The sequence below is a fragment of the Pollachius pollachius genome (assembly GCF_949987615.1).
Source record: "Pollachius pollachius genome assembly, chromosome: 12".
In the NCBI taxonomy this organism is placed as follows: domain Eukaryota; kingdom Metazoa; phylum Chordata; class Actinopteri; order Gadiformes; family Gadidae; genus Pollachius; species Pollachius pollachius.
Genome location: NC_136945.1, coordinates 15,327,350 through 15,340,802, shown reverse-complemented (window position 1 = coordinate 15,340,802; position 13,453 = coordinate 15,327,350). Strand labels below are relative to the sequence as shown.

Sequence of the window (13,453 nt, the reverse complement as noted above, 5' to 3'; positions counted from 1 at the left end):
GGTAGCATCATCCGGAGCAGGGAGAGCAGGCTGCTTCATGGAGGTACCATGCGGTAGGGTTAGCGTAAGCAGAGCCGACCGGGGCCTTTTCCGAGAAACATCTAGTGCTTCAAGGCACTATGAAACAAGAGAGAGAAAGAGAGAGAGGGAGAGGCTGCTGAATACGGGCGTCTCCGCAACCTCTCAGCTGAAGTGCTGATCCAATGACATGTAACAGACAACCACCCATGACTACCGCAACCATGTGATCACCATAATGAGCCGCCTCTTACGGCACTTTGAGTGTGAGATGGGGGGGGGGGGGGGGGGGGACCTCCACCACCACTAGAGGTGCGCGATGCGTTACAGAAGTAAAGCACATTGTTTGACGGGAGCGCGGGGGGGCGTCCTCGTCGGGATTGGCAGAAGGTGAGCTTGCACACTAGAGCACATGATAGAGATATAGAGATATATAGAACTATATAGAATTGGACATCAGCCAACCGGAGGTCGGACTTTGTTCATCGATCGTTAACGGAGCACATCAAACATCAGCACGGACGATGGGCGGGTTCCCCTGCGCGGGGAACCGAGGCTGCTTCTATTGGTCGCAGTTGCCGAACAAACTCGCTATTCTGTATGAGCCGGATAGTAAGAATAAAAAAAAAGGTTACCATCAAATGATCCCTATCTAAATGGACGCCGGCCTCTCTGTGGAGCCGGGAACGCCTGGTGCTCAAAAGTGATCCGGGATTCCCATCCCGTGCATCCCCATGGTTACCCTAACGCTAAATCCAAAGTCTCCTCCTCCCCCCCCTCGCTAATTTGGCTAGGAAACATAAGACCACATGAACGTCTATCTCAATTTGGCAAGAAGTAGATATAGTGCATACATTAATTCATGTCTCTAAGTAAACACCAAACAAACTCTGCTTTTTCCAAAGGAGAACTTAACTGCTGGGAATATAGTTTTGCACTGGAGCAGGTGACACAAGCCCTGGTTTCATCCCAGCCCCCGCCCCCCCCCCTCCGGACCAGAGTTTTATTTTATGATGGCTTCGCTGTCTGACTAATCCACGGCCCCTCATAGGAGGCAAATGACTGAGTGTTGAAACTCAGGGGCTAGGGCGAGAGAGGCAGAGAGACAGGGAGAGAGAGAGGGATACATACGCCACCTGTGGGATTAACAGGAACTGCGGATGAACAGAGTTTAATACCGGTTCCATCCAGTGGTGGCAGGCTCTGCAGGGAACGGGGGGGGGGGGGGGGGGGGGGGGGGGGGGGGGGGGGTCCTCTTGGCATGGGTCCAGCTCGATAGAGGGGTCGCTTCTGGCTGGATTTGTTTTTTGGATTCCTTTTTTTCTTTGTGTCGTTCCCTCTGTCGTCGCCCTGACAACGATGGTCCAGCTGAGGTGAGGGGGGGATGGGGGGGGCTGGACCGGGCTGAAGAAGCAGAGCAAAGTCCAGCAGTTCATCACGTGAAGCTACAACACGACGGGAAGCAAAGCCGGGTGGAGTGCCAGGGCACGAGGCCCCCCCCCACCTGGGCGCCTGGCCGGGCGGGGGTGGGAGCCCGTTATTACCTGTGACTAGAGGGGGTAAATAGGGTCAAGGGGGGGGGGAGGGGTCCGAGAGGGAAGGGGGCGGGGTTCTGAGAGTGGGGGCGGTGGAGTTAGAGAAGAGCAAGGAGAGCGCTGGGGCTGGTCAGCTGGGAGAGTAGCAGCAGCTGAATGGCCAGGAGGGTGATGAGGGAGGGGCCGAACGAGTGGCCCCGCCCACAGTCCGATGTGTTCTCCTGCAAGGCCAAACAAACACGCACACGTCAAATATTGATCCCCGGTCCTTGCTCTATGTCGGGGTTTACCACAACAGACTGCTGTTTATACCAGCGCATCATTTTCAGATAACGGCGAAAATCGCTTCACCGGTACTAAGCTAGCAAGCGAAACATTTGTTTGACTCATAACATAGTAGCAGTTGACCAGATGGCAACAAACTAAATAAAATAAAAATAAGTTTGTCTTCAAAAGTTATATGCTGCATCTTCACATCTGCTGGTCCGATCACATGGTGATGCTAGCTGACAAATAAATGTGATATTCCTGCATGTAGTTACTAGATATTTTATATGCAAAGTATTTATTTTCAGCAAATATCCTAGTGACGGCGAGACTGAGCGAAGAGAGCATTGATGTACACATATTTGCCCTATTCATTCAGTTTGGGATGTCTAAGGTAGTTTATAAAGTAGTCTGGCTGACAGGACTCAGATAGGACGTTCAGAAAGCTATTTGGTCGGACTACTGGACCTACATACAGGACATACTAGCTACTACTACTACTTTAGTATTTTGACGTGATGCTACGTGAACGTTAGCCTGGAGTCTCTGCAGTGGTAGACTATGAACAGGGCTTACAGATTGGTTGTTGTCGAAGCACATGGACGGCCCTTTCCTGTAGCGAGCCACCTCATCACACGGATTAAGGTCCTTGTCTGTGACAAAACGGTTAAGGGAAGCCACAGATTGCTTGGGTCACACATCGTCATACTCAAAGGCCAAGACCGCTGTCTATGAAACCGTCATTCATACCATGAATAAGAAATACCCTCAGAGTATAAATCTGTGGAACACAAAAGAAAAAGACAGACGATTGAGTGTTGGTTGCAGCAGTAGTTGAAGTGTTCTTGGTATAAAACAGACAAGCCAAAGGATACACTCCTCCTCCTCCTGGGACAGCTTGTCAATCTCACAGCCGTTGCAGGGCATCTTCTCCGCCACCACAAACAGCAGGTTGGTGTTGTTGATCTTCTTGGCGTGGATCAGCCTGCAGGAAGACAGTCTGTCAACATCCCCCTCAATGATCCTCCCCACCTCATACTCCCTCCCCTCACTATCCCTCTCGCCTCACACTCTCCCTCTCAACTCTCCCCCCTCAAACTCCCTCCTCTCACACTTTCGCCTACCCTCAAACTCCCTCAGCTCACTCACTCCCCTTACACTCCCTCCCATCACACTCGCTCCCCTCTCCCACTCCTTCCCCTTCATACTCCTTCCCGCTCACACTCACTCTCCCATCACACTCAGCCTGTCTCACACACTCATTGACTAATGGACACCGGGCTAGCTGGCCGGCTAGGCTTATAAGGCTCATTTAGCCGACGACGTGACCGCTTCAATTAACTCTGATGAGATTCCATCTCACTCATTACCTTGTGAGAGTGCTATCAATCTAGCGTGCTAGCTGTAGCTGTTTTTGCGCTATGTTTACAGTGTGTTTGGATCAGTGAATTTGCACGGTGTGTGTGTGCAAACCTGGAACAGTTGCCACAGTCTTGCAGCATGTTGAATGTGCTGTTCAGGTTGGTGAAGTAGTACTGTGTCTGGATCATTACACAGCCCCGCTCTCTGGAGTCCATTCCCTCTGCCAGCACCTCGTCTGCAGCACGCACAGGCACACGCACACGCACACACACGCACACGCACACGCACACACACACACACACACAATGAACACACACATTAGACCAAGACATGAGGCTTCACTTTTGGCAGGTTTGTAGGTCTTATTCAATTGATTATCATGTTGTATGTTCATCAACACAATATATAAATACCGTCAGGTCTCAAAATATATTTGATATGTTCCATCGTTTATTTTACAGTTCCAACTGCATTCCAAACCCAATCATATTGCGCAAACACCAGAGTCGAACATGGTCCGGGCGGGTCATTATGTGCACCTGCACCGACACCTGTACCAGTCCAACACTTGAGTAAATAGGAGATGGCCATTCACCTGTGATGAACCAACTCTGGTACGCCATGCCAGCGATGACCTGCTGGAACAAGGACCTGGAGAGGAGGACAAGGTTCACACACATGGCTGGTGTTGGGCCACGTATGGCCTGTATCACAACACACGACAGCTCCGAGCAGTTTTCAGTCTGTCTGCCCACTTACCACGTCGCTGCAGATGTCCACCAGGCCATGTTCAGGAAGTCTGCGATGGTGGGCTGCAGGCACACAGTAACAGTACATCACAGGGTTTAGATCACAGGGAGTCTTGTTGTTTATTTTGCTATATGTCTGCATAAAGACATGCATATCTGTGCATGCTGTACTCTCCTGAGGCAAGCCAAGGGAAGCCATGTCAAACTACTGGCTGCGGGAATATCATGTAGTGAATACATGTGTCATGTAGTTTGATTTCTGTTTGTCTCTCTCTTTTGAGCCCAAGGGATGCAACATTGATGGCTCAATATCGCTCACTATCTTTATGTGATCAATCTCTTATAATCGAAACAATTCTTGCTTGAATATAAAATGATAAACGGAAGGTTCCGGTCCCTGAGTCTGATTGGTTCAAACGCTATTGTATAACAGTCTATAAAAACACAGCTTTGACCGCATAAAAAAAAATCATTTTTTTATGCCACACTGATTTTTATGAATGTGCCGCCAATCTCAAAGCCCGATTACCCTGTATGCTAGCCTGGGTTGCTTGGCAACCAGCCTGCTATCCTGAGGAATTAAATTGCCCGGCAGAAGATTGATGATTCGTTTTCAATTAATGATCGCATTTTATGTTGCCTCCTGATGTCCTTTCGGTTTACACCTACTAGGTTGTCTATGGTAACCGTTTTATCCAAAGCAATAAGCCGCCTGAGACTGTGATTTACCCACGGCCTCTCGTCGCTCATTGCTTGAATATAAAAAAGACATCTGTGAATCATTGGGTTCAACATCAGCCCCCCCCCCCCCCGTCCAGTGTTGTCGTGTTCTGATGACCTCACCACAAAGGCACCCCTGGGTGCTGCCCCATGGCTGCTGGTGGGGTTGGGCTCGCACACCGACTGGTAGTCGTAGGACTGCTTGCGGTTGTAGAAGGAGCTGTTGTAGAGCGCGTACATCAGGTAGGGCTCCACCTCGCTGAAGAACATGCCCACCTGAGGAGGAGGAGGGAGAGGGGACACATGACACAGCCTGGCTCAGCCCCAGAGGTGGGGAGAGATCGGACGAGACCCAACACAAGACACAACAAGACCCAAGCTCACCTTGTTCCAGTCCTCCTTCTGATTGGACATGATGAGGAATCCACCGTCGTCTAGGAGGTAACAGAGGAGGTCCTGTGTGTGGAAGCACAACCCGAGGTTATTTTGTTTCTCTTTTAAGAGCTGAGCCAAGTAACGCTCAAAGTCTGCTTTATTGTCAATTCCAAAAAATGTACAAAACAAATGGAAGAATCGAAATTGCGTTTGTCCCTGACCCACGGCACATTAAGTATAAAAGGATAAAATTAGGTAAAATGAACTAAAATAAGCAATATTTACTATAAATAAATTCTAAATAGTGCAAAACTATCGAAGCGGGAGTGTTTTAAAACGTGGGATGAAAGCGGGGACGATGCAGAGACGTTGACGAACTGACTCACTTCGCTGTTGGCCTCGCAGTCCATTTCACAGGCGCTGTGGGGTCCGCACTAAACCGGGGAGAGCAGACGTTATCATCATAAACAGAAGGAAACGTTAGAGGTAGTCACCCAGCGGGGTAGGTCGCCGTGCTTTAGCTCACCGCGTTGGAGCCCTGGCGGTCCGTATGGTTGCTAGCCAGAATCTTAAACTTGTCTGTCCACGCCTCCAGGTCCAGCTTCACTCCGACCACTGTTATGTCGCGGCCATGTTGGACACGCCAGGCACAGAGAGGCACACAGAACCCGCCATGGGACAACAAAATACACGGGGAGGGAGGGGGAAAGCAGTAGAAAAGAACCGTCAATCACAGAGGCAGTTTTCCGGGCCTGGCTGTGAGGGGGGTCGGCTTAAAAGGAGACCACCCGGCAGGGTTGTGTGATGGCTAACAACCTGCAGGTTTGATGGTCTTCCCGCCCACGCTGATCTCCACCGCCGTGCTCACCAGCACCCCTATGGTGTCGTTCTCCGGGTTGAGGAGGTCGTCCCTCACTGCCGGGTGGGAACACACAGCGGGGGGGTCACGTCAGGGCGCTCAGCAGGTACCCCCACCGCCGCCACCGCCGCCATGGTAATAATAATAACACATAAGGACATAATGGTCCCGACACAATGAGAAGAGGACGAAGGAGGACGAGCAGGGGGCTCAGACGAACAACATCAGCAGAAGGGAAGGAGTTGGCGATGAAGGAGCTGCGGATCGAGGTCTGTTTTTCTTTGTACGGACCTTCATCGCGATTACAGTCAAAAAAGGGCTTCACAGGCCACATCTATGAGTCCTCCCTGATAGTAGCCCTCCGAAGGGTCGACCTTATTACACGAGGGAGGGATACATGCGGCCGGGGATGAAGTGATGATGGAGAAGAAAGGACTAGAAGTAGAAGACAAGCCCAAGTGGGCCGTAACGCACCTGTTCGATAAGGCGCTCTGAAAATGTAGCCCTTGTTGTCCAGGCTACGGCGGTAGTAGCTGGCGTTGAAGGGTTCGGGGTCTTCCTCCCACGACTCGGCCGCTCTGAGGCGGCGGAGGAAGAGGGTTAGGACGACCACCTGCACGCTCAGGGTCAAACTATCAAAGCAACAACGGAAACTAAAGTGCCCTCCGTCAAGACTTAAGAGCGGGGCTGATGTGGCTTTTGCAGTCATTGGCCCCAAACTGTGGAACGAACTCCCTCTTCATGTCAGGCTAGCCCCTTGAGAGCCCATCTTCCAATCCCTCCTAAAAGCTCCTTTCTATTCTCTTGCGTTTAACTCCACATAAGTTTTATTATTGTCTAGTGTGTCCTTTTTTGTGTTTTTAATTGGTTACATTTTATTTGTTTGTTTTATAACTAGATAGTTGAATTGTACAGTACTTTAGTCAACCGTTGTTGCTTTATAACAGGCTCTATAATAAACTTTAACTTGAACTTACTTGTTGGGAAACACTCTGGTGATGCCGCCGTCAGTCGCCGCAAACACTGCTAAGAAGCCATACCTGCAGACCACCACAGAGTCAGGGTCGGGGGGGGGGGGGGGGAAGAGAGCGGACGACTCGCATGCTACTGGATGCTCCTTACGTGTTCAAGTCTTTGTTCTTCCACACTTTGTCCACCAGCTGTCCAATGATGCCAGTGTCAAGGATCAGGTTATGAAGCAGCAGATTGTCACCTAAAACCCAGAAATATACAGACATTAATGTTGTATAGAGACACACGCCTACTTATGATAAGCATCTGATTATTTATTTTCTTTAAGGGATTTTGTCACGCTGAGATCGGTCTGACTGTTTACTGGTATAAAAAGTAACTTCCTAATTTCCTAAAAAATATATAATTTATTCCCCAAATTACATTCCGATCACGTTTAATGTTGATTGCTAATGATATGCACTCAACAGCTGGAGCTTCCTCTATGCACTCACACTACTGCTAATCAAATAGTGAAGGAATACCGGGCCCTCCTACGTTAATTCACACTCCTAACATCCTGTTTCCTCAGGAAACACATCGGATCACAGACGCAAGAATACCAACCGCGTTTGGTATCTACACACACTTAGAGGCGGAGAGGAGAGGAAGGGAGTTGTGCGGTCTGAGTATTCTATAAGTGTGTGTCTGGGTGGGGAGCAGGTTGTGGAAACATTCTGTCTGTATAATGAAGGTGGATGATCGGGCCCCCGGGGCCCCTAGTTCTCTGCAGGGGCCATCCAAACAGAACATAAGAGCAGGGGGAGCGGGGCTTACATTGTTTGGAGTCTGGCGTCACCTTCTCCATGAGAGCGATGAAGTTGAACAGGAACTCGGTGTTGTTGCTGGCGAGCTCCAGCTCGTTGCAGTATTCCCTGGGGGGAATGGAGGGCTGCGTTATTGCCTGTTCGCCATCGACCAACGACCGGTCACTGGGCATGGCCACTGCTTCCCTTTGTCTATTCATGGCTTACACAGAGGATTCAAATGAGCAGTCCACACACTCACTTATGTATGTAACATGCAAGGCTTATTCTGACACATTGAAATAAATATGAATTGTGACGGACACACAATGGGTTTCTCTTTAACACAAAGACAGCAGCTAGAGAGCATAAATGGGTTTGGTAACCTAATATTGAGGGCAGTGACGATTTTGTCAATCTTTATGGTTTGAGTTCAGCTAAATATTAGCTTTATCGGTTTTCAGGAAGGAAATATACGATGGTGCATACAGGGGTGAACACATCCAACCATGGCAGCATGCAGATTTGTGCCGTTAGGGTGAGGCAGGAGAAACTAGGATGGATCTTAAACGTATTAGTATTTGAAATGAATGGAAGGAGACACTAAACCAGACACAAATTAAATGAACCTGAGATCTTGCCCACAATAATAATAGGTAATACACACAAAACAGCCACACACAAAAACACAACAAACACCATAAAACTAAAAGGTGCGTTCTGCAGGGAGTACAGTGAACAGCTAGGATGTTGGGCTTGTGGACACAAACAACAACAACAACAACAACAACAACAAACACAACAACAACATAACAACAACAACCACAGCAAACACAACTAATTTTTGTGCAAGAGACGGGACCACACAGCGGGCGAGCGAGAGAGATGGCCGTTGATGGGATAAAGAGAGAGCTAGAGCGAGAGAGAGAGAGAGAGAGAGAGAGCGTAACACAGCAAGCAGTCACACAGGGCTACCTGGGAGCTATGAACACATGTCCCTCGGACTCAAAACTGTTTGGCAGCAGTGATTCAAAATCTGCAACAGAAAGGGGGAGGTTAGCAGGGAAGAGCTGTTGGTGGTCGGGGAGGGGAGGGGAGGGGAGGGGGGGCGTTGTCGGGGTAACAGCAGCTGTTCTTCAGGAGGGTGCAGGGGGCAGTTAACCATAGCAGCGTCGGTGGTGGAGGTGGTGGTGGTGGAGATGGAGGGATGGGTGAAGAGGATCATGAACACCAGTGTCAGCCAATAGGACGCCTCCAATGGAACCAGGACGTCTCGAGGAGCGTCTTTTTTTTGGGGTCTTTTGGTTTCTGGGAGGGAGGGCGGTCTGGTGCGGAGGTCCGAGAACTGACTTGCCCGCGTTGGTTATAACCGGGGGTGAAGGGAGTTCTGGGACCCGTTGCCGCACACAGAGGGCGCCAGGGCAGGCAGCGATATGGCGATGGGAGGGGGGAGGATGGAGGCGGTCATCCCTCAGACAGGCAGGGGGTGCGGGCGCGCCGGTGGGGACGCCTAGTCCGCGGAGGTGCATTGCATTGTGAAGGGCATGTCGTTAGGGGCAACTCAACTTTGGATTCATACCCCCCAAAAAAAACAAACAAATAGAAAATAAAAGAGAAAGAGGGGGGAAAAGGTTGTCGCCTTAATTCCGGCGGCTGTGGTGTGGATCCGGCGGGGGACCTGTGAACCGTGTGTTTGGAGAGGATGCACACACGAAGGGGTGGGTGAGAGCCAAGATGGTGTGCCCAGGTAGTGCTGCACCCACAATGCCCCGCACGTCCAGGTCAACAGCGGGTCCCCCCGGGGTGTCTGAGGGCGGAGCGGGGGGGGGGGGGGGGGGAGAAGCGGATGATGGAGACAGGGGGGTACCGCGGGAAGGGGAGACACACGAGTTGGGGGGCCTTGCGTACGCCAAGAGGAGTGGGGGGGGGGGGGGGGGGGGGGGGAGACCTCGGCAGACCGCTCTGCTACTCTTACACGGGATGGATGGTAGAGAGAGAGAGAGAGAGAGAGAGAGAGAGAGAGAGAGAGAGAGAGAGAGAGATGGCCGTGGTGAAATGCAACCTGTGTGTGCTGTTTACATGTGTAATCTGTTTTTTTAGACAATTCAATGCTACTAATAAGCTTCTCTATGTGTAGTTAAATGTGGCTGTGTTTGGTAACGCAAAAACTAAGGGGGCGATGTTCATAAGTGTATAGAAGGATTGGTCAAAGGCTATAATAAGTGATCAATTACTTTGATGCATGAAGAGAGAGAGAGAGAGAGAGAGAGAGAGAGAAAGACAGAGAGACAGACCGAGAGAGAGCAAAAGAGCAGAGTTGTATATACCAAGCATTTAGCATGTTTAAATATACCTGTGTGTATATACACACGTATATACACGCACACAACAGAAACCAGAACAAATCGATTTCCCAGAGAGCCAGAGTATCTGTCTCCCTTGGGAGCAGCAGGTGCTTTCTGGGTGCTTCTGTAGCAGCGTGGAGACTCAGGAGTGTGGGTGGGTGGGTGGGGGGTGGGGGGATTCTGGAGCCTTGGGGGAGATATGGATATTCTGAGCTGCAGCAGAGGGTGTGACTGGCTCAGGCCACAGTAGAGGTCAGGGAAGAGGAGGAGGGAAGAGGACGTGAGGAGAAGAGAGGAGGACAAGAGAGGAGGAGGAAGACATGACAGGAGGAGGAAGAGTAAGTGGAGAGAGGAGGAGGAAGAGGAGAAGAGGACGAAAAGGACCGGGAAGAGGCGAGAGGAGGAGGAGAGAGAAGGAGGAAAGAGGAGATAAGGGGAGGAAGAGTGGACAAGGAAGAGGAGAGAGGAGGAGGAGGAGGAGGAGGAGAGAGAAGTAGAAGAGAGGAGGAGGAAGAGGAGGAAAATGAAGGAGGAGGGGGTTTTGGGGTGGGGTGACAAGACTGGTAGGAACGAAGGCAAGCAGGCTGGGTAACAGGTAACAGCGTAAAGGGAAGGGGAGGGGGCGCGGTCAGCAGGGGGTGGGGCTTATAATGAGAGTTGTGGTTAGGACGGGGAGGAGGGAGGGGCAGCGGTAAAGGGAATCAGGAAGTAAAGAAAAGATACGCGCACCAACATGGAGAATACTTGCCCTTGGAGTAGCGCACTGTGTGGATCCGTCAGAGAAGGAGCAAGGAGAGAAACAGGGGGGCAGGTGGGAAGGGAGGGGGGGTTTGGGGGGAGGGGTCACAGACAATATTTTATTCAATTACTTTTTGAATAAAAATATTGTTTTCTCCAAAAGACAAAACGAAAGAAAGAAAGTGAAACCGATCGAGTCAAAACGAGACGGGGAAAAGAAAAGAAGGAACCAAAACGAAGGGCAAAATTATTTTGCCGGACCAGACAGGCAACACAACGGATGGCTCGAAGGAAGAACGCAAACAAATGAAATTGAACGAGGGACAACAACAACAGAAATAAACAAAGAAAGAAAATATATATTGGTAGTTGGTAATGGCAAAAACCAAACTTCAAACAAAAGGAGTGAGAGACCAGGAGAAGAGAGCAAACCAAAAGAGGTCCGAACAGAGAGAGAATGGGGGGGGGGGCTCTGTTCGGACCACACACAGAAGGTCCAAACCAACACTGAACACAGACCCGTCGCCAGGAGCGAGAGGCAGTTTATCACATTGAATGATTCCAAAGCTGAGGAACAGGACGTAGACATCTGACGGAGCAGAAACAATAAACAGTGACAGTCACACACACACACACACACACACACACACACACACACACACGGACACACACAAACACACACACCCACAGTCACACATTCTCCCATACTCACACACAGACGCACACACCCAAAGACACACACAGACACACACACACTTACACTCTCTCTCAGAAGACAGAAGCAGCGAAAAGCATGCATTTTTTTCACAGCTCTTCAGAACACAGAACACGGAACACGGAACACGGAACAGAAGAAGCCTTCCCACGCGGGGCTTCAGAATCATTACTGGATGAAGGAGAAGAGGCGAGAGCATTTGGCCAACAAAAATAATAGCATACTGTCGCCCATTATTTTCACCTTAGTTACCACACAGTAAAACCACAGCTTTCACCTTTCTGTCAGTTCTGGTCTATTTTTTCCTTCAGCAGATGTGAAGTAAAAATATCACCATAGTTACGGCACAGCATGAAGACAGTAGGGAAAGGTGGCAGTAAGGGGGAGGAGTCTGCTGGAATCCAGGTGTTGGGTTGCGGCCAATCAGACCGCACAGAGGAGGAGGAGGGGGGAGGGGGGCGATCGAGGAAGAGGACAAGGGGAATCGTGGGTAGAAGGAGAGAGGGACTAACTCTACTTGGGCACTTCCCTGTTTGAAGGGGCTGGAGACCCCAGACCGTAGTCGGAAGGGAACCAAGAACCTAACATGTTAGAGATATATCTAAAGAGTGAGGACAGAGAGAGAGACAGAGACAGAGAGAGAGAGAGAGAGAGAGAGAGAGAGAGAGAGAGGTCGTAGGGTTTCCCTGGTTAACTTACAGCGAACCTGCTGGATCTGGTCGCTGAGGTTGGCCTTGATATGGTTCTCGCTGTATGTGGGCAACACCAGCCCTAGACTGGACATCAGCAACACATGGTGAGACACGCATATGGAGACACACACGCACGCCCACACACACAGACACACCCGCACAGACACACACATTACATACATATATTTGAGGACGATATATGCAAAATCTGGGTTGCAATTATTATTATTTTTCCTTCTCCATTGCTTTGATTTTAGTTTGACATTTCACAATTTCGTTTGATCGTTTCATTAGATCGTCGCTAGCCTCGGTTTAAGAGATAAATTGAGGTCTTAAGAAAGACAACAGTGCCATCGTATCCTTGTATCCGGCTTAACCTTAATCAGAAGAATTTGTGTTCAGAGAACTCACAGAACGAATTTGTCTTATCAATTAATTTCCATCATCACATAGGACCACGACCCCTGTTAAATAAATTGAGCAATGGTCCCTCTAAACGAGAGGGTAATGGGATCTCCTGATGTAGAGAACAGTAAGCCTTGACTGGGCAGCCTGCCAGCAGTCCTAATGCTGAATACACATCGGGCAGTTGTAAGTCTATTGAATATTATAAACTGTTATTTGCACAAAGCGTTGCCTTAAGGGAATGCCGCTAAATGGTTGAATCAGGGCGAATCCATTCCAACGGTAAACCCCTTCACATCGGGTGGTTGGAGTTACGCAGGGGATGCGATGTCAGGTGTTTGTCGCCATAACAACAGACCTATAATTCGTGCCGTCCACAGGAGTCCACGTGTACGTCCGCCAGGCCTCATCGATGTATCGCTGTCGATTCAAAAGAACAGGCAAAAAGCACAGCCAAAAAAGACAGTCAGTCATTTATCTAGTCACTTAATGTCCAAGGGGAGAGAGAGAGAGAGAGAGAGAGAGAGAGAGAGAGAGAGAGAGAGAGAGAGAGAGAGGGAGGGTGAGAGATAAAAAGAGAGTGAATGGGGGGGGGGGGGGGGGGGGGGGGCAACATATTGAGTAAGTCTTAGTCATTATAATGCTTTTCTGAAAGGTGTCATTTTGGATCGCGATTGACTTTCCCATATTGATGACTTGCCTCATCAACCGACTTAATGAGTGTCTTGATTTTCCGTTGCCCTGGTTTGCCATCAATCATCTGCCGTCGGATCTGAACGCAGAGACGATAGAAAAGAAGAGAGAAGAGAGAGGAGAAGAGAGAGAGAGAGAGAGAGAGAGCGAGTGAGAGAGAGAGAGCGAGTGAGAGAGAGAGAAGGAGAGAGAGAGAGAGAAGGAGAGAGATAGAGAGGGAGAG

At 49.8% G+C, this 13,453-nt stretch overlaps 1 protein-coding gene across 1 annotated transcript in view; it reads right to left on the bottom strand.

Annotated features, from left to right (window-relative positions):
• Nucleotides 1-1,482: 1,482 nt before the first annotated feature.
• The window catches only part of cacna2d2a (calcium channel, voltage-dependent, alpha 2/delta subunit 2a), a gene marked incomplete at its 5' end in the record, with an annotated part of 130,186 nt that continues 118,215 nt past the window's right edge, over nucleotides 1,483-13,453 (bottom strand). Inside the window, 19 exons of the mRNA XM_079747311.1 lie at nucleotides 1,483-1,774; nucleotides 2,397-2,473; nucleotides 2,696-2,805; nucleotides 3,294-3,417; nucleotides 3,778-3,833; nucleotides 3,942-3,994; nucleotides 4,775-4,927; nucleotides 5,036-5,107; nucleotides 5,413-5,460; nucleotides 5,553-5,641; nucleotides 5,843-5,941; nucleotides 6,360-6,463; nucleotides 6,863-6,925; nucleotides 7,008-7,098; nucleotides 7,674-7,771; nucleotides 8,618-8,678; nucleotides 12,140-12,216; nucleotides 12,896-12,957; nucleotides 13,238-13,309. Coding sequence (XP_079603437.1) covers nucleotides 1,652-1,774; nucleotides 2,397-2,473; nucleotides 2,696-2,805; nucleotides 3,294-3,417; nucleotides 3,778-3,833; nucleotides 3,942-3,994; nucleotides 4,775-4,927; nucleotides 5,036-5,107; nucleotides 5,413-5,460; nucleotides 5,553-5,641; nucleotides 5,843-5,941; nucleotides 6,360-6,463; nucleotides 6,863-6,925; nucleotides 7,008-7,098; nucleotides 7,674-7,771; nucleotides 8,618-8,678; nucleotides 12,140-12,216; nucleotides 12,896-12,957; nucleotides 13,238-13,309 — 1,632 coding nt within the window. The 3' untranslated portion in view covers nucleotides 1,483-1,651. The remainder of the gene's footprint in view (nucleotides 1,775-2,396; nucleotides 2,474-2,695; nucleotides 2,806-3,293; nucleotides 3,418-3,777; nucleotides 3,834-3,941; nucleotides 3,995-4,774; nucleotides 4,928-5,035; nucleotides 5,108-5,412; nucleotides 5,461-5,552; nucleotides 5,642-5,842; nucleotides 5,942-6,359; nucleotides 6,464-6,862; nucleotides 6,926-7,007; nucleotides 7,099-7,673; nucleotides 7,772-8,617; nucleotides 8,679-12,139; nucleotides 12,217-12,895; nucleotides 12,958-13,237; nucleotides 13,310-13,453) is intronic.